Source organism: Poecilia mexicana, unplaced genomic scaffold (genome assembly GCF_051168715.1).
Source record: "Poecilia mexicana isolate PSO_F unplaced genomic scaffold, ASM5116871v1 scaffold_1, whole genome shotgun sequence".
Classification (NCBI taxonomy): Eukaryota; Metazoa; Chordata; class Actinopteri; order Cyprinodontiformes; family Poeciliidae; genus Poecilia; species Poecilia mexicana.
In genome coordinates this window covers 4,293,635-4,313,907 of record NW_028263370.1, presented here as the reverse complement: position 1 = coordinate 4,313,907, position 20,273 = coordinate 4,293,635, and the positions used below count along the sequence as shown (strand labels likewise).

The 20,273-nt window shown below is 41.2% G+C and overlaps 5 protein-coding genes across 5 annotated transcripts; 2 read left to right on the top strand and 3 right to left on the bottom strand.

The window, feature by feature from the left end:
• Window positions 1-116: 116 nt before the first annotated feature.
• On the top strand, window positions 117-3,710 carry mettl26 (methyltransferase like 26). The gene is made up of 6 exons (XM_014967442.2): window positions 117-442; window positions 561-723; window positions 1,838-1,897; window positions 1,964-2,031; window positions 2,888-2,966; window positions 3,068-3,710. Exons 1-6 carry the CDS (start codon window positions 249-251, stop codon window positions 3,122-3,124), a joined length of 621 nt encoding a protein of 206 aa, XP_014822928.2. The 5' UTR covers window positions 117-248; the 3' UTR covers window positions 3,125-3,710.
• wfikkn1 (WAP, follistatin/kazal, immunoglobulin, kunitz and netrin domain containing 1) lies at window positions 3,708-6,467 on the bottom strand. The gene is made up of 2 exons (XM_014967441.2): window positions 6,111-6,467; window positions 3,708-5,228 (listed from the first exon to the last, which is right to left on the bottom strand). Exons 1-2 carry the CDS (start codon window positions 6,360-6,362, stop codon window positions 3,708-3,710), a joined length of 1,773 nt encoding a protein of 590 aa, XP_014822927.2. The 5' UTR covers window positions 6,363-6,467.
• A 2,747-nt stretch (window positions 6,468-9,214) lies between these two features.
• LOC106903551 (ras-related protein Rab-40C-like) lies at window positions 9,215-13,331 on the bottom strand. Its single transcript, XM_014967444.2, has 6 exons — window positions 12,635-13,331; window positions 12,498-12,558; window positions 12,341-12,401; window positions 11,840-11,917; window positions 10,784-11,006; window positions 9,215-10,305 (listed from the first exon to the last, which is right to left on the bottom strand). Exons 1-6 carry the CDS (start codon window positions 12,786-12,788, stop codon window positions 9,989-9,991), a joined length of 894 nt encoding a protein of 297 aa, XP_014822930.1. The 5' UTR covers window positions 12,789-13,331; the 3' UTR covers window positions 9,215-9,988.
• Window positions 13,332-13,770: 439 nt separating this feature from the next.
• Window positions 13,771-14,881, top strand: zp3c (zona pellucida glycoprotein 3c; the record flags this gene model as incomplete). The annotated part of the gene is given in 3 exon segments (XM_088007371.1): window positions 13,771-14,139; window positions 14,141-14,269; window positions 14,271-14,881. Coding segments are annotated over 3 exon segments (597 nt in total), but the record flags the coding sequence as incomplete, so codon positions are not given.
• A 538-nt stretch (window positions 14,882-15,419) lies between these two features.
• On the bottom strand, window positions 15,420-20,146 carry LOC106903542 (inositol 1,4,5-trisphosphate receptor-interacting protein). The gene is made up of 2 exons (XM_014967424.2): window positions 20,008-20,146; window positions 15,420-19,085 (listed from the first exon to the last, which is right to left on the bottom strand). Exon 2 carries the CDS (start codon window positions 19,074-19,076, stop codon window positions 17,208-17,210), a length of 1,869 nt encoding a protein of 622 aa, XP_014822910.2. The 5' UTR covers window positions 19,077-19,085; window positions 20,008-20,146; the 3' UTR covers window positions 15,420-17,207.
• Between the last annotated feature and the right edge of the window lie 127 nt (window positions 20,147-20,273).

The following is a 20,273-nucleotide window of genomic DNA, read 5'->3' as shown; positions in this document are numbered from 1 at the left end:
AAAGCGAAAAGACGTTAAAAAAAATAGATGAAAGCCGATGTGTTTTATTTTGAAGTCCTTGTCTCCGCCCCTGTATTCTGATTGGATTGTAACTCAGGCACGTGATGCTAATGCGGAAGTTGACAGTTGAAGTGCGAAACCTGCACATTCGTGGGTGTATTGAGTGGGGTACAGCTTTACTGGGCCAGCTGGAGTGGTTACATAAACTCTACCGGATAACTCGACGCCTGAATCCGGGCTTTGGCACGATGTTGAACGCCGCCGCGGCAGAGAGGAACAAGGAGCCTATTCTGTCGGTGCTCCGGGACAGCGTTAACACCGAGAGACCCCTGCAGGCTCTGGAGATATCCTCTGGCACCGGGCAGCATGTCGTTCACTTTGCACAGACTTTGAGAAATATCACCTGGCAGCCGTCTGAGTATGACCGCCAGTCTCTTGCCAGGTAAACACAGGTGTTAGTTAGCTGTCTAATAACCTTTCAGGGCTTCTGTAATATCATTTTCAGTCGAGGTAATCTGTGCTTTATGCTTCACAGTAAATGTTTTGTGTTCTGCTTTCAGTATAGAAGCCTACAGGTCTCACTACCAGCTGCACAATGTGAAGCCTGCCATCCACCTGGATGCTTCTCAGCCTCATCAGTGCTGGGGAGGGATTCGGCCTGAAAGCCTTGACCTGGTGCTAAACATCAACATGATCCATATTTCTCCCTTGTCCTGCACAGAGGTCAGCCTGGAAAATTATTTTAGCTTCATGTTTCAAACACACACACACACACACACACAAATCCAAGCTCTTACTATTTAATCCTGAAACATTCTGTACACATACCATTCCTCACAGTATTTTGGCTGTGTTGAATAAATGTAGCTTAAATCAGCAAAGGATATATTTTTTTAAATAGAATTGGTTCAAGTTAGCCTAAAAGGCAAAAATATATATAAAAAAATATGCCCGTTTATTTCTAAGAACAAAAACGTTCTCATTGCAAACCGCTGAAATGCATTTTTTTTATTATTATTACATTGCTTTGTGTTGAGATCTCATTTTGGATTATTAGTTTTTTTTTCCTCTCATATTTAGTGCCTTTTGTGGAAATATTTATTTTTTTTAGTTAGTTTAAAAAAACAAACGAGACATGAACTGAACTTAAAAGTGTCAGAAACCTTTAAATATAATACCTGATATGAGTATTTAGACTCATTAGGCGGTTATTGATTTTTATTTTGTAATTAGATTATTTGCACACAAGAGGGCAGTGTAGTACCAGAATCCATAGGCGTGGTCACCTCGTTGTCAGGTAGAGAGAGGTTTAATTGACAGCAAGTAGAAACACATTACCCTACAGGACAATGTGAGTAGGTTTAAGAAAATTACTGCAGTGGAAAGTACATATAATAGTTGTCAAAGTTGTGTTAATCAGACATGACTAGTGAAACACAGGCTTCTAATGCTCTAAGCCTTTTCTTTTCTGCAGAATTTAGGTTATGACTCTGGTTTTACATGAACCTCTGTAGATTGTCTTCCAGCAGTCAGAACTGGTGAGGTTGTTTTTTGTGCATCTTGAATTGAGTGTTTTGCAGCTTAGAAAGCTTTTTATTTATATGGTAGTATTCATCTTTTAATAACTGACCTGATTTGGTTAAAAACTGAACGCACGCACAGTATGCATAAAGCTTCCCCTGAGTGTATTTACATAACAGCTCTTCAGATGTGTAGCTCTTCAGATGATAACTGCAGGCAGCTCCAAACAAAAAGGTTTTAGTAGTTTTCCACTTTCCAGCCTCCGTTTTATGTGATGTGGTTCTGGTGCCCTGAAGACCTCACTGTTCTCTTCTAGGGATTATTCAGAGGGGCTGGAGTGCTGCTGAAGCCACAGGGTCTTCTGTTGACATACGGGGTAAGCGAAAAACATTTCATGCCATTATCGGATCCACTCACGACTGCTAACGATTAATACTCTCAGCCATATGCGGTGAATGGCCAGATCACCCCACAAAGCAACGTGGACTTTGACTACAGCCTGAGGCAAAGGTAAGATGATCTGTTTGTTTAAATAAATGCACCAACAAAAATGTTTGCTCATCATCATCATCATCATCATCATCAATCACTGAAACTTCAATTCAGATACCACAGCTACTTGATTTCATGCAAAACTCTGGAAATGTTTTTCTCACCATGATGGATTCTTGAACTGAAGACTCTTGATCCACTTTCTAATTAATTTGGTTAAAATGATCTCACCCATGGAGCATTGAAATTTTTATTCCCATTTGGTTAATTTAAAAAAATGGTGAGATGACAGAAAGTAACATTGAATTATATACCACTGATCTCAATGTACATGAACTATTCAGAATGGAAGTGCATCAAAAGCAACACATCTTCAAACCTATCGCAGGACTTCATCCTCCACAAAGTCCACTTATAGATCCTCGTAGAACATGTTTTTTGTAACAGAAGCGCCTGCTAAATGAATACTTTTCAAGCCATTAGTGATCAGAATATTACGTCTCTGCAGTTTTTCTTTGTACCAAAGCTCGGTACTTGGTCTCACTCGCTGCACTGGTTGCGAACCTGCAGTTGGCTGCTTAGTAAAAGTTCTGCTTGTAGTTTGGCAAAACAGAGCCTCCTTAATGAGAGTGATGTGTGAGACTCCATTAATATTCACGCCAACTGTAACATTTTTGAGCATTCAATTTTGTAGCAGCCTTCTTTCAGCCAGCTGACCGGCAGTACAGTCACTCCAGGACTACATCTGGCATTTAAAGGACTTTAAACTGAAGGAGAACTATATGGCTGAAAAATTCAGGGCTATTAAAAGAACCAAAACAATAACTTTGTATTTACTTTATTTTTTATGTATATATAATGTTTAATCTTGCAGGAATCCAGAATGGGGACTAAAGGACATCTCATTTCTCAATTCTGTGGCACAGAAAAATGGTTTATTCCTGGAGAAAATTGTAAGTATCTATTTCATAAGGGAATCTGGTGCAATTTTTTTTTCTAAAAGCTATCTCAAAAGGTATAGTTTTTAAACTTAAAATGCTTTAAATTTGTCTAGGTGGAGATGCCAGCAAACAACAAATGCCTTCTCTTCAGGAAAGAGAGTTTGGTGTGATCCATCTCTGAGGCGAAGGATGGTCCAAACACCTTAATTTCCACTTGAATCATTGTATAACTTTGCACACATTATTTCAATCTTAATTGTTTTTCTCTCTGTGTCAAACTGTTAAGTACTGTACAGGTAAACACTGACATGAAAGTTTATTTTTATCATCCTAGGAAAGACAAATGTTATATTAGTAACTAAGCATAAGTGCTTTTTAGAGGTAGATAACCTAGAATACACAGTACATGACTAGAGGGGCAATACACACAAAAAGGTTTTCAAGAGCACATCAAATAAAGTACAGTCATACAACAGTGATCTATTTTAAATATTACTTACTGGATTTTACTCAACATGATTAATTTGGTTAGCAGCTATTTTAGCTGATTTTTTTTTTTCATTTGCCATTAGAAATTACAACGTGTTATAAAATAGCATTTTAGTTCTGTATAAATTGTCTCACAATATCTTAAATGTCATAAAAACCTTTGTTGGACTGAATATAAACAACTGATCTTCCATACTTAAATAAAATGGCTGTAGTCACTTATTTGTGAAAATAATTAAACGTACCATTGTGTCCCAGCAAGCGTCACAGTATTTCACATGTGTTTTTATTGATGGCATCACGAAGCCTGCGGAGCCTGCGTTCAGGTATGGCTTTGACGTAGCTGTCCGGCTGGATGATGGCCATGCCGTCCTGCACCATTCCCATCACCAGTAAGGGGTTCTCCTCCATGGTGATGTTGGGACAGGGACAGCTCCAGTCAATCTTGACTATGGTCACTTCTAGGTTTTTGGTGTTGAAGAAAGTCAGGCCCATCTTTTCGTCCCGTAGGACTTCATCCAGACTAAAGTGAGCCAAACCGGAGTCGAGGTCCTCAATGAGCTCAGTCAGCCGGCCGACGATGGCGAAGTCACTGCGGCAAAGGGTGGGCATCATTTTCCCCCTCATCCGACAAGTTCTGCACGGTTTCCGTTTGGGCTGTGGACAGTTTGCCTCGCACTCCTTTTTGGTGGCAAAGCTGTTTGCATTTCCCTGGCATCCTCCGTAGGCAAAGGGCTGGCATTGTTTCATTAAGGAATTCCAGGCCCAACGTGCCTCCCAGTTTTTGCAAGGACCCTGAACCGCCGGCAGGGAGCAGATTCCCATCCCCTCTCTCTGACAGGACGCTTTGCACTCCTCGTACGTCTCAAAACGGTTGCGACTGTCGTCGCACCCGCCACTGCTGAAAGTCACGCAGGAGCCCAGCTTGCTGTCATAATACCAGTCTACATGACGCTCCCCACTGCACACTCTAGTGTCGACTTCAGCAAGGCAATCGGCTGGAGAAAACGGCCGTCCCATAGGCAACTCGGGATCTTCGGAAAACTCATCATCAGCTCGGCGAATAACAGACAAGGGGTAATCCGCTTGGAGAACTCCTACAGAGTTTCTTGCAATGCATGTGTATATGCCTGTATCCCAGACCTGGGCATTGTAAACCACTAGCTGACCAATGTTTGTGATAACTACATTGCCATACATCTGGTCCGGCCTCATGACTAGCCGCTCACGTCTTTCACTCTGCTTCTCCCAGGTCACGTCTGGTCTGGGGACTCCAATCACATCACAGTGGAAGCTAACGGTGCCCCCAACATAAATTGACTGGTGGTGAGGGTTTGAGTACAGTGTGGGGGGCATGGGGTCCTCCTGGGAGGATGTTGGGGTTGGAGAAGCTGTAGTATCAAGAGGCAACGGACTGGTGTGAGGACCAGCGAGGTAGAAGCGACAAGGAATCACAGTCAAAGTCACTCCCCGGATACAGGCTTCTGCATCCATGTAACAGCGGTTGAAGTAGGTGAGGCCGTCTGACGCACAGGTGAAATAGGGTTCTTTCTCACAGCGGTCCTGGCATTTGCAGATAGGTTGTCCATCCCAAATGTCACAGGTTGCCCCCTGCTGGCTGCAGATGAAGCCCTCACAGGTAGCCGTGGAGGCAGGGGCAGCGTCTCCGTTGCCTCCTCCTTCCTTACCATCTGGCTGAGCAGGCGTGCCGTCGGAGAAACGTGCAGAAACACAACTGTTGAGGCCGCAGACATTGGTGCAACATTTCTCGTGTTCAGCGCAGTCCTGAGAAAGCAGAAAATTCAGGTCGTCACTTATGCCATTTGAAAGGAAAAATGTATTCAGTGTTCAAGAGAAGATTGACATTTTTTTAAAGAAAGTAATTGCGCAGTAACTAAAAAGAGCAACAGGTAAAACCACATATCTCTTAGCTGTAAATAGACTTGTTTTTTTTTTTTTGTTTTTTTACATATAACCGATACATCTGAGGCAAACCACACTGAACTTCTAAAAAACTGTGTAACTAAAGAAGAAATTACGTTTAAAATCTTATTTTTATTTAAATGTTTGTGTATGATCTGACCCCTAGATGCCCAAGCCTGACACTGATGATGGTGTCCAAGATGCTAAAGTTCAGGTTGGAAGCCTTGTCAATTTCCCAATCCTCCCACTACACTCAAATACATATTTCCTGAGGTCAAAGATAAAAGTGCCCCTGTTTTCATGGATTACAGTTTGAATAAACACATTTTGGATTTATTTTTAAAAATTCTAATATATGTATATATATTGACAGTACTTCTCAGAATAACTTGTCATCTTATTATTACTCACACTGTTGGAATAACTGAGCCAATGATTTAGACCATCAACAACACACTTTGGGATGTAGTCTACAGCAGTCGCAAAGTTTGCTTATACCTCAGCCGGCTCTAGACACCTGCAAGAGGTGCTTTAAGGTTTGAATGCCCCACATTATCCAGTATAATAACCACATCACTTCACCTGAGATTTGGAGGAGAAAAAAATGTCAAACACACCAACTACGCGACTTCCATTCACCCTCGGGGCTTTTGCAGTACAGAAAACTAATCGTTCAGTCGGTCATCTGAATTTCACCCCACATCCTCTCCACTCTGTTTGGCCTCTCTGTTTTTAGGGTCTCACCTCATCCAAGCTGCATTCCCTCTCGCAGGTGCTCTGTGCATCAACCCAAAGATTGTTGTTGAGCTTGTTGGGACAAAACCCTTCGTGCTCAGCCGTGGCTCCCGTCACGCTGGCAGTCAAGGAAAAGTCGAGAAAATCGCAAATCAAGAGCGCCAACAAAAACACGCGTGTCCATCTGAAGGGCGGTTTGCTTTGCCACCTTTTGTCCTTTGAATGCCTGACTTGAAAAAGTTGGAGAAGGATCTCAGACATTTTTGCTCCCTTGAACGAGTAATTCCATCCCTCCTTCGGGTCTCAAATAATAGATTGTTAAATATGTCTGTATGCTTTAGAAAAACCGACCAAGTTCCAGTTTTACAGCCCGTGATGTTTAATGAATATTCGCACGAGCGCATGCTAATTGCCTACTTTAAAATATCCCCCCGCCCCCTAAATAATCAAGGTCTGGAGCAACAAAGAGCAAAATTCACCTTCGGAAACGAACGAAGGACGCAACCAGCTATCCACAATGAGAGAGAGAGAGAGAGAGAGAGAGAGAGAGAGAGAGAGAGAGAGAGACGGCTGCAGCCTTTCAGAGTGTGAATGGAGGTGGAAAGGGCACCCCCCCCCCCCCCATCCTCTCTGACCGCCCCCATGGCCGTCCTGGGTCGGAAACTTTTATGAAGCAACACCGCGAGCAACGCAACTGGACAAACATTGTAAAAACATCAAAGACAAGTGGAGCCACGCTGCAAAGTGCTGCTAAATGGAAGGAAAAGATGCGCATTTTGATTGGAAATGTGCGTTCATATTTAGATGAATATCTGCATATCTACGGACACGTACACACACACACGTAGATATACAGACATGCTAAGAGGCCCTCGAGGCAAGGAGCTTGAAAGGCCAAGCAGAGGGCGTGTCGCATCACGTCCAACACAGCAGCGTCGTTTGCGGCCCCTCTTCTTGTCTAGACATGGGTCAGTTTACCACCGAGCCTCATTGGCGCTTGGCTCAGAGATGCCTCGGCCAGGTGGGAAGGCGTAAAGAGCCCCATTTTCAGCAGGGTGTGACTCGTCTTTTGTTGCCGAGCCGGGCTGCAGATTCAGCTACCACCCTCCCCACTCCCCCGACGCAAGCCGCTCCTTCCTGCTCATCTTTTCATTGGCAGTGACCCTGCAACCTTTCGGTGACTTCTGACCGCCCCGCATTCACGCTCCGCGGCGACGGAGCCCCCCCGGTTGTCCCGAACTGGCCAATACCGAGGGGAGCAGCTAATCAATTCAGCTCCCCCTCACCCACAGGTTTTTAATGCACTTCAACACCAGCCAGTCCCTGGACTGGACAAAAAGGAAAGGAGAGGGGAAATTACTCCCACGACTCCCACAGTGGCCCTGATAAATGTTTGAGTAAAAGCATACTTGGAAGTAAAGTCTATATTTCCTTGTGATTTTGACCACAACAAATCAAATCTTGGCAAACTTTGAGACACACCACTCTTTTATTCTTTGTTGAATGTTCACATGAGCGGTTTTTGCAGTGCAGAAACACAAAGTCTTACCAAGTATTTTTGGTGTAGTATAGAGAAAATATCTTGAGGCAAAACTAACTTACAAGTAATATTTCAGGAAGATGTAGGAGCTTGTTTTAAGTTAATTTAATTAACTCGGACTTAAAAATAATTACTTCACTACAGATTATTTCACCTCTAACAAGACATTTTTTTCCTATTTTATAAGTGCCAATGGAACTATTTTTTGAATCAATATTAAGGAATTATTGACTCAAAACAATAATTTAAAAAGTCTATATCCTGCTGAAAAGCAGCATGTAAGTTAGTTTACTCTTACTTCAAGTGTACTAAGATGAATGCACTGGAAACTACACCAAAAATACTTGGTACGACTGTGTTTTTGTAGGCTATTGTTTTAAAGAGGAACCACGGGGACATGCTCTATTGCAACACACTCAGGAAGCTGAAATAAAAATAATTTACATAATCATGAGAATCTGCCACTTAGTTGACTCAGAAAGAAAATAAACATTCAGTTTTTATACATATCTTATAAGGTGTCTGATGGTCATTTCAAACATCTTGCATGTTGTCTTTAATTTAAGTTTTACCTCTTGGAAAACAAAATACACTCCGAAATGCCATTTCGTTGTTCTTGCAGTACAGAAAGAAAATGTTTCAATGTTCACCGTGCCCGTAGAACATTACGCTTCAAGACGTGACAAACTGCATTCAAACCGTTTAATCTATGCAGTCGGCATGGGCTGGTCTCTGATTAAATCGAGGTTTCAAATCATTAAATTGCAGAGAAAGTACTGAACTGGACTGACGATTTGCAGAGCTGCACCTCCACAAATGCTGGTCAGCTGGCTGAACGACACACACCACAATTATCCCGCATTGACAAAGACAAATGTTTCAGATCCCAAACCCCGGCATAAAAACGGAGAAGCAGGGAGAATCTAAAGAGACACTGCTTGTTAGAAATGGTGTTTTAAAACTACAGTTGGCAAACTCTGTTAGGTAGAAGCAAGCAGGCTGAAATAACAGCAACTAAATAGACACTTTTATTTAACATTTTAGTGTCAGTAGATCAACAAAGTTCATCTACTATAAGAATTTGAGATTGTCAATGCCCCTAAATAATCTAAATTATCCAATTACTGCTCCATATTATGTACCCTGTTTGATATAAGAATATATTGTCTATAAAAGACCAACCACTGTAAAAAAAAAAAACAAACAAAAAAACTACTTTAAGTGAATGCACTGCAAAAACACAAAATCTTAAAAGTATTTTTGTTCTAGTTTCTAGTGCAGTAAATGTACTCTTACAAATTGGATATATAGGAGCTTGTTTTAAGGCTGAACTTTCTTAATAATGGTTTTACTGGCAGATTATTTCACATAGAAACTAGACCAAAAATGCTTTAAAATAATTTGTTTTTGCAGCGTTTCTAGCTGGCTCCCACTTCACATGGCTACAGCAAACGAGTCGTCAGATATTGTTTCATACTGAAAATTACTCACAATATCCTAAAGCAAACTAAATTATCCTGCAGCCAATGTCAACATGAACGAATCTGAAAGTGAAAACACAACGATCAGTGCGCTCGTTTGTACAAGTTCTGTTTTTAATAAGAGCCGAGCAAAACTAACCATGCTGTCGATAGTTAAAACAGTTACACAACAAAGCGGATCCGATTTAGGTTTAAAAAGCCCAGACACAGTGCAGTGATGAATGAACCCGAATCAACAGTTTTGGAAAAGAAGAGCTTTTGTTTAAAATCTGTTCCTCCTTAATTCCACTTCATTAGCATATCTTAAAACGTTTCAAACAAAATGTTCTGAATAAATAGCAAAGCAACACAATTCTTTCCCCTGTACAAAAAGGCCATAAAACACAAAACACTCGAGATGAAAACAAACAGGAGAAGCTCATCCACATGAAAATCACTGCTTCACTATATATATATATATATATATATATATATATATATATATACACAAACATACATACATACATAACTTTAAGTCCAGCTTTAAATACCAGTAAACAATCTCGTTTTTCCTTACAGAAGAGAATCATCTGTAGTGTTAACTAGTGAGAGATAACCCTTGATTCACATTAGTTGATCCCCCAGGAAATCCTTTCTGCCTTGATAGAGAACAGATAATCGAGCATCCACAAGATGGCGCCGGCGAGAGCAACGAGAACAGAAACCAGTCCGTCAGTCCAGCTTGATTCCTGAACATCAAATAAGTTCATATCCGTTTTCATTTCTGGAAGCTGGGAGCTCTACATGCTCTTCAGCCTTGGAGCAACAGCTTTAATATCTGCCCTGATGAGGGGTGATGAGGGGCAAATATCTCCTGCCCTCCATCACTATGAGATCTTACAGTTGCCTTTAGAGGAGGAGGACGATGAGGAAGAGGAGGACGAGGAGTTCATCGGAGGACTCTGAGGAGTTTTGAAGGACTTTGAGCGTTTCAGGCTGTTGGCTTTGCTTCCGCCGCCGCCAGACGCCGTGCTGTTGGCGACCGAGTACGAGCGTCCGTGCATCATGACGGCGTTCATGCCGTTGGCCATGGAGAAGGACTTGAGGTGGGATTTGATGGCGACAGGAAGTGGCAGCTTGTCGATGAGGTGGACCGGCGTGCAGGAGACGATCGATCGGCAGCACAAGTCCTGAAGGCTGAAGACTGAGAGGGGGGAAAAAACAGTAAAAACTATTAAAGATGTATGTGTTGGTGAAGGAAGGAGGGAAAAAAATAAAGTTTCTCTCTTTTTTTCTCTTAAATGGAGGTCAAAGAAAGAAAAAAACAAAAAAAGAATAAAAAAGTTATTTCTTAATTTTGTCTTTTTTTTCTGTTTTTATATTTTCTACCTTTTCTTTCTTTTTAAGTAAAGAGAAAGAGAAATAGAAAACCGAGAGGAAAAAAAAGAGAAAACAATGGAGAAAAAAGTAGAAAGAAAAAATACAAAAACTGAGTGGAGAGTACAAGGAAAGGCTGACTCGGCTTTAAGACAACTGGAAGAATAAACTGGAAAGACATTTTTTAAGTTATGTATTCTGTCTCGCTTTACCTTTAGGAAGATAAAAGGCAACGCTCTCTTATTGGATGCTTAACATTTTGCCTGTGGAGCAGACGAAGCTCATCACATGAGACGCTGACTCACCTCTGTTGGGCCTCCAGAATTTCTCCATGCCGTGCCTCATCAACACGATGCGCGACAGCTCTGTGAACGACTCGATGACGTTGAAGTTGCAGAGAGGGCTGACCTCGAAGAAGGTCATGCTGTTCTTTTCGGCGTAAGCCCTCGCCTGCTCTGTCGGCACTTGGCGCTTGAAAGCCAGGTGAAGTCGGTTTCCGACAAGGATCCTGGGAACGCCGGGAGCATGCTGAAGGAAAAGGAAATCCTCCTATTATTCTGTTTCAGGTACATGTTAAAAAAATAAAATAAAAAAAAACTCCACTTGTCTTCTGAGCTGAGGCTTAACATCAGGCCAGGAGAGTGTGGATGATACACTCTCTTGATAAGGTGTCCTCATTCCTTATACGGTCCAAAATGTGTCAAACAGCAGTCAAAGACAGGAATCGATTTTCTTGTCTTGTATTTAAGTGACAAATCATCATGAAATAAAGTTTAAAGGTAAAAATGAAGGAAAGTGAAGGAAAACTTGCTAAGCCTGGGGGTTGTGCGCAGTCCACTGTGTTTTTGAGTTAAAAATGTTTAAAGTTAATTATGTGTTATTGAAAGAGGAATACCTGAACACCAACTATAAAATCTTAAAAAAAATGAAAACATTTTAAAAAGACTTGAACAAATAAGCAATGCTAAGCCTGGTGGCCGGCCAGGCTTATAATACACTCCGGGAAACCCTGCTTTCAAAATCTTTCACAAGTAAAAATCTGAGAAGTTTGGCACACAATTACCTTCAGTACCCCTGATTTGATGCAACAGATTCTCAACTGGGTCTGAACTTTGACTAGGCTGTTCTAAAGCATGAATGGTTTAGCTTTGAGCTAAACCATTGCTTCTTCTTCTTCACAAGTATTTACTAATTGGTATGGATGTAGCACAAAAATACCATTAAATTATATTGACTGTGGTTGTAATGTGGGACAAATTCAATGAGAATGAAGATGTTAGCAAGCCACTGTACTTTCAGTATCAGTACATGTTTCTCACATACCATTTTTCTGTCAAATATAAATGGATTAAAGCGATTACCTCATCAATTTCCCGGATCCAACGATCGATCCCATCAAACGACCAGCCGTTGGTGATGTCATATACAAGCAGAATGCCCTGTTCAGAAAAAAAAAGAAAAGAGAATCATATAAAGAGGTTCAACATGCACAGGATCTCACCGAGAATCAGGATGGAGAAATATAAATAATCTGCAAAAGCTACATGTGAGTGAAAAGGCATGCTTCAGCTTTTAAACGAATGCTTCCAAGTATGTAATTTACCTGCTGCTTGGATCCTGTAACTTTCAAATTTGAGAAAAAACTTCTGCAACTTTGAAAAAAATTTAACTGCGCAGTCTTAGCGGTGACACCACTAAATGTCAGACATGAAACCAAATCCACAACAGCCTTTCAGAAATGAGGCCAGTCACCAAGTTGCATGAGAAAAGCCATGTATCTAATGCATTTAGCTGTATTATCTATATAGCAGGTAAATATTTAAACCTTTTAAGAAACAAGTTAAAGCTGCTTTCGGGATTACCTGTGCTCCACGAGAGTAAGACCTGAAGATGGTGCAGAATCTCCCTTGGCCAGATGTGTCCCTGTCAAAAGCACAGATGTAAGCCCCGTGTATTTTTAAATATAACACGAAGCTACAACACCAACAAACTTGTCATTTAGTGATGCTGAGGCCTCACCAGAGCTCCAACTTCACCCGTCTACCGTCCAGCAGAATGGTGGTGGTCTTGTAATCAATCCCTGAAACCACACACATTGAGTTCATGTCGATCTCTCCCATCTACCACCTCTGACGGAGTGAATAAGAGATACTTACCGCTGCTGTAGGCGTATGGAGACTCGACAGATCCGTCCTGCAAACTCTCCAGGATTTCTCCTTTTCCTACGTCGCTGTCCCCCACGAGAAGAAATTTCAAGAGATAATCGTAGCTCTTGACGGGGCTGCTTTGAGTTCCCATCATCCCACGCATTGGATCTGGTTCGCTGAGAGCTTTACAAGCTCCCCGGATTCAATATGCTGTTCGGGGGACAATCTGGAGGGCTCCCCAGAGAGCCAGCGGACTCTAGTCGACAGTCGCTAGCACTGGCTAACCAGTTAGCTAGTAGTCGAACTTGAAAAAATTATTTTCTCTATATAGCTCAATCGTTAATATGCTGCAAATTATATTCCCCACTGCACTGAAATGCAAACTATAATCATGGATATGGAGGCAGTATTGTTCTAGTAAATTATCAAAACAACAACATTGGCTGCTAGCTCTCCCGTTAGCAAGCCAGCTAACTTAAACATTAGCGCTGCATTCTTTAACAAACTGAAGCCGTAAAGTTAAAACTAGCCGGTTTAAACTAACTTGTAACGGCACTCGACCAAACCAAATCAGAGTTTGTCTCCACTTGATCGCGAAAGACTAAAAAGCTGAAGTAAAATAAGAGGGCCTCCCTGACTCCAACGACGCTGTGATCGAACTGTGAGGGAACAACCAGGCAGTGACACCATTCACGGTGTCACTTCCGGTAAGTTAAATTCGAAGTAAAGCTGAACTTTTTGCAGAAAATATGATTGTTGTTTATGCAAACAAAACGTCAAAGACTGGAGGAGCTGGTTTTAAGCCTGGAATTTTATCAACTCATTTTTTAAAGATCAGAAGCAGAACAATGATTTAATGGTGGGAAGTATTGTATGAAGCACTCTGAAGATGCTTTCATCTTGAAAATGTGGCTCTTAAATTCTTTTATTTTATTGTTGTTGGGTTCAAACTTGTATCTTTTTGCTTTGTTTTTTATTTTATGTTTTTGGCTATATATATATATATATATATATATATATATATATATATATATATATATATATATATATATATATATATATATATATATATATATATTTTTTTTTTTTTTTTTTTTTTTTTTTACATATATAAGCCTCAGATGCTGGGCTTGTTCCGATGATGTTTTGCTCTCCTCAAAATTCCTGAATCTGACTCAGAAAGAGAGCAGATAGTGACACCTGAAAAAGAGGAAAAGCAACCTTCATTGCCTAAAGCCTAGTTTTTGCATGCCTCAGCCAGTGATTCCTCCAGGGTCGGATCAAAGTAGCTTTCTGAATATCTCAACGTTCCTGTTTCCAGTGATCACAGAAAAGTTCTGAATCCTGAAACTAGGATTGGAAAAAATCCCATCTGGCTCTAGAGAGTATTTCCATGTATTCCTCCCACTCTTCCAAGTGATGAAGGTGCAACAAACAAACCGGAGCTAGAGCAATGTTATCTGGACAGAATATACGCAAGAACCAGGAAGGAGGTCTTTAAGTCTCAGGATGCATAAGAAATATTTAACACTAGGAAGTTGTCCAATGAACCATGCTGATAAACATTACCATTATCTTCTGTATACTCTAAAAACGGATTACTAAATTCCAGAGGAGTAAAGATTTAACCTGAATTCTTTGGTTTTCTTGGTTTTCTGAACATTGTCTCATATACTGACTGACGTCAACTGCTCCAGTTTTAAGGGAAATGCCATTTGGTATTCCCCTGCAAAGTAAATATTAAGGGTAAGACTTATTCCTTCAGGTGATAAGACCTCTCATTCAACATGAGCCCATTGTTGAGTCAAATACATCTTCTGTACGTGTCTCTTTTTAATTGTTACAGATTGTTTTACTCTTACAAAGTCAGTTTTCATCCAAAACTGCAGATCAACAGAGCGCCAACAAAAGAGCAGTTTCACCTTTCCCCTCTAGATGGCAGGCTTTTTCAAGCCAGACTTAGAATCCCAGCTTCCTGTTACAGTGAGAATGGAAGAAATGCCCTTTTTTATTTTCTTCAGGATCACCACCAGGGGGAGCCATGGAGGGAGGTCAACCAAGTGGCCCCCTACTCATTCTACATTAGATGTGCTGTTGAAAAGCATTTTCCCCTTTTCTGATTTCTTCTGTTTTGTTTACTTTTTTGTTCCGCCTGAATACTTTAGATCAGTGGTTTCCAAAGTTGGGGTTCAGCAGTAACAAGAATTATAACAGCAAGGAGTACTTTTTCTGCAGATGTTAAGATTTGCTATTAAGATTAAAAATCAGTATAACAAACAGAAGCAATATGTTGGCTGCTGATGCCGTTTTTTCTCATGTTCATCAGAAATTCTTGCATATTCAAAAAGCAGTTTTCAACTGATAATTTCATTAAGGAGGAAATGCATTCAATTCAACAAGACCCAATGTGTAAGTAATCGCACTTACCATTAAATCGTAATTTAACTGTGAATAACCACATTTTTTTTGACTGGTCTTGTTCAATTTTACTTGCCACATCAGGCCTGAACCAACAACCAACAATCAAGATAAAACTTAAATAGATCTATCTGACAACACGAAGTAGGCTAAAAGATATCAAAAAGGCCCAAAACTAAATAATAGAAGAGAAACAAAATTAAAATCATGTGGAATCTCGAGCCATCAGATCATGACATTAAGTTCAAATGTCCTTCATTTATGTAGCAAGACGATGATTCAAAGCACACAAGACAGTCAGTCTCTGAATTAAACCAAAACTCCTCCACAGGGGGACATTTTAATTTAAGATAAGGCGAAGAGAGAGAACCTAAAATCTGTTTGTGAAATGTTTTATTGACATGCAACCAAACAGTTTGTTTACAACTTAAGTATGTGCTACTTACAAACCCTCCAGCTAACACAGTTGGCACAGTTACAAACACTCGTCAGAACCTGTCTGTGGAAAACCCTTTGAATCAGTTTGACATGAGTTCAGTTTTTCTGAAGCATCAGGAAACAAAATCTACAGCTTAGGAGATCCAATGTACTTTGAAGCCAACAGACATGACAAAGCAAACAGTGAGGAGGAAAGGATGTACATTAAAAAGTGCTTTGTGACTCCAAAGACCTCTGCTCACCTTGTCATCAATCAAGGGTAAATAGTGAAGTATTTGGGTTAAAATTAAACTGCTTGACTGGGACCAATTACAAAAGTGTAATTTTGTCAAACTGATGGCAAGCCCATACGATCGAAATTCCCTCGTTGTGACTCCAAGGTGGTCTAGAGCGTCCACCATTTCTGAACGGGAAACACAAACCAATAAGAGCTGCATACTGTTAAACAGAAGATGTGCTTTAAAAATGAGATGCATCATCTAGCAGGAATTTTATTTTTAAGAGCCACATACTCCATGCCCAAATCAGAACACTTGCAATTATGACCGTGCTAGTAAGTTGCTGAACTTGCCTGCGGTGGATTTTATTAGCAGCTGTAGACATGTTTTAGTGCAGAATTATAGGAGCTTTAACAATCTCTTGAGTGGATAATCCTGCTTGTGCACCAGATGGAAGAATCTCTATGGTAAGGACTGAGTGTGCAACTGCTGTGAATCAACATCCCGCATCAGCAGGACCGGAGGGTAAGATGGTGTTCTCAAACTATGGCACGGAAAGACCTGTAATTAACTCTTAAGTAACTCTTGTCATGAGCTGGGTAAAAGTCAACACTGGTGATGGAAGTCCTCCTTGAAATAAAATTATAATCTTGCACAATCAAAATCGCACTCTGCAAGAAGTTAACGTTTCGAATGTGACGCATCTTTTTACACAGAAGCACCAAAAGAAATAATCTCCAGTCGCTCTTGGAAGATTGACTGTGAAAGTAAAGTTTAATTTAAGAAGCTGAATTTGACGGTCTACTGAGGTCTCCTCAAAAGATGACCACTGAGGATCCCAGTAAGAAGAAACAAATGTACTTCCAAGACTTTGATTAAATCTAAAATGTTGTAATAATCTTTTTCAAATAAATGCTTTACACATGGACTCATCAGATGATATACCAAAACCAACAAACATTTTTATTTTAATAATTTGGTTCAAATGTGGATAAGACTGATGTATTTCAAGCATTCCTGTTAATTTAGAGGATAAAGGCTTACAGAAAGTGGAAATGCGAAATTCAGTTGGTCAGGAAATGACCTAATGCATAAAACGTTCCAATTGTGAAATGTTGCTCTGCTCTGCACAATCAGGGGGAAAACTGAGTTGACAGCAATCCAGCAGACAGTCGCCAGCACTTTCCACGAGGTCAGTAAGCCACAAAAAGTAACAGCTAAAGAACCTCATTGTTCAGAGTCCTGCAAGCAAGCATGTAAATGAAGAGTTGAGAGGAAGAAAAAAAAATGTCAGCGTACAAAAAAACAGGGACAACAGAAACCTGTGTTGATTCAAGGAGCCGTGTCTGGAGGTGCAAGTCCGCTGAGTACTAACAAATCCAAAGTCAACGTCGCAAGTTTCCCTCTGATTAGACTCCCTTCTTGTTATTCTGTAATTAATATGTACCTGCACTTGTATGATTATTTGGAAAAAATTAAAAATAAAGTCTGTCTAACTGTGCACAGTCTTAAGCAGAGGATTTTGTGCCAGCCTGAGGCTGAGCAACATATTCATGTATCAACATGTGGGCATTTTGACACATCTCCTGGCAATGCATGAAGGCATTCTTATATGCCCAGTCATCTTCCACAAAGAGATGAAACAGGTTCACTGGCTTTGCTCTGCAGATTTCTTTAGGCAATCCAGTAACTCCAGCCAAAGGATTGCCAACCAGAATGTGGGTCAGGCGCTTCCTCTTAAGACTTTCCTCCACAAAGCTCAGCAGGTCTTGTAGCCTGCAGGCAGCAAAGTTCGGTTGCCACTGCGATGGTTTTTTGGTCAGCAGAAGGTGCATTAAGGCTATTTTGAAGTGGCTGTCTTTTAGTGCAGTCTTCCCTGTCAGCGCTTCCTGTCTCCTATGAAGGAAGGAGGCGATTTCCAGAATTTGATCATGACAGGAGTTCACAGGGAGGCGTTTGGAGAGATGTTCCAGGAGGCGGTCTTCGTAGATGGAGAGTGACAGCGCCCAGAAAGTGTCCACATCCTCACTGGAGGACCAGGGTGTGATGCAGAAATGAGCTTCTGTGTTGAACTTAACCACCGGCTTCAAACTGAAGTTGATCTTCCTCCCTGACTTGAAGCGTACCACCAGAGCGCCTGGAGTCTCAGCGTAGCGGATGCTGAGCTCAAACTCGTATTTGTGTGAGATTTGTGCCCAGGCTTGTTTGACTGTGTTCTGAAACCACCGGATTATCTTCGATTTTGACAGAAAAGGAGTGTTCTTGCTGCACAGCGGTCCATTGAAGGCATCAGCCACTTTTGTTTTTGCTTTGTCGCTCTCCGAATGCAGCAGGCAAACCATGTCGTCTGCGTCGGCGGACTGGCAGGGGCAGCCGTTTGGGACTTTCTCTTCTTTCAGGAGTTTCATCTGACCGCAGACTTGCGTGTCCAGCAGCGGATCACTCACCGGGTTGTTCCTGAGCAGGCAGCGGACACTGTATGGTTTGCATGGAGCAAAGTGAACAATGATGTCATGCTCTTTCACCATCTGAAAGTCCTCAATCAACATGCTGCCGTCGTTTTCACAAACCGTCCTCATGGCCTCCAAGAGGTCATTTGCGAATCCTTCCAAAAAGCCCTTCTCCCTCAACATTTTCTCAGCTGAGGCCTGAACACATTGAGCATAAAAGCTCCTCAGAGTTTCAACGTCAGGCAGCGACACTTTAGCAGGTCTGCGTGGGGAGATCCTGGTCTCTTCCTGATTTGTTTGGAGATTTCTCTTCAGGTATTTCCTGAAGAAGCGCATTATGGAAATGATGGAGAATGTGTTCCAGATGTACCAGAGGCAATCCCTCTCCCATTCTGCAATGCCTTTCTCTGAGGTTTCGTCTTCTGTCTTGCTGTGGACATGTGAGGCAGGTGAGTCTCGATCTTTTGGGTGGATCGTTGCTCCTTCTGGCTTCTCACGATGTCCCTGCAGAGCGTCTTGTTCTGAGCTGCCACTTCTTAAATCCTCTCCCTCCTGATTGTCAGGATTTTCAGTCAGATTCACGGTAGCAGATTTACTTGTCATGTGTCCCACTGGTAGTTTGGGATCAAAAGTTCCTCCCTCAGTGAAAGCCACATCTGAGTCCAACGGTTCATCTTTGTCCTGTTGATTGGACTGATTCTGTTGCTCTGGATTGTTATTTATGTCACCTTGAGGTTCTGTTACTTTGTAACTGACAGGTGCTGATGGTTCGACTAGTTTCTCTTCCCTTTTCAGCAGCATCTGCTCATGCTTTTGCAAATCCTCGTCGACGGCATCGTCCCAATCCTCAACCCCTGGATTGTCCCGGGGACACAACAGAAGACCTGCAGCCACCACAAACACTCTCAGCAGAGTATCTTGCATCATCTGCGCAGCCTGGGAAGGAATACGGAGGCAGCAGTTAGTTCACTTTCAATTACAGGTCGAACATTTTTACCTTTTAATTTACTTCATGCTTAAGATGATTGTGCTGTTGGAAGGCAAACCCCAACCTCAACCTGCAGCCTATAACAGGTTTCCTTCCCCATCTTTCTATCAACTCTGACTAGTTATGAAGACAAGCATTCATCATTTACCATAATGTTGCTAAAAAAATGTTTTATAGTGCGCCTGATGTGTTCAGGATGTAAGTTTTCCACCACATGCAGCATTCTGTAGGTCAGCCAAAAAGTGACATTTTAGTCTGGTCTGGCCTGAGTTGTGTTCTTTGGTCTTTATGAAGCCGTTTGTTCTCTAATGTTTTCTAACAAACCTCTACAGTCTTCACAGAGCAGCTGAAGTTAAAATAACACTCAGGTGGAGTGTTAACTAAACATCTGACTTTTGAATGTAGTTGGTTGCACAGGTTTTATTTAGGGGCATGAAAGTAAAGGGTGCTGAATACATATGCACACGAATTTTATAATGTAAAAAATATATTAAAATCATTCATAATTTTTCATGGGCAGACTTTGTGTTTTTGCCTACCACACAAAATCACCAAGGAGTCAAATTAAGTTTGCAGTGTAACAAAATGCGAAAAAGCTCAGGAGTTATAAATACTTTTGTAAGGCATAAGTCAAAAGTGTAAAACGTGTTACAAAGAATTCTTTGCAACATGTTCAAGTTTTCTAAGAAAAAGATGCTGCTAGTAAGTTTCACCACGATGCTTAGCCAAAGAGGGGAAAAAAGTAACTTCCTGAATATGCTCCAGCAATTATGAATTTATTTCTTTATTATAGCCTGTTGGGTGTTTTCAAAATCAAGCACTAGGCATCATCATGTAGAGAACATGTCAAATATAAATAATCATACACACCTGAATGAGGGAATGTTTATCTCGGCAGTGGGGTGTTCCGGTAATATAAGTGAAAAGGTACAAAGGAGGAAACGACCTTATGCTGCCTCTTGTTCTGAGATCTCTTCCTATTTTAGTTGAAGGTTCAACTTACTTCCTGCTCACGCAACCCCATGTGTTCTGCTTCAACACTTTCCTGTGCGATATGCACAAGTACAAGGTTCGAGCTGACTTCCTGAAACTGCCTACTCATTTCACATTCAGTGCCAAATGTACTCAGATGATGC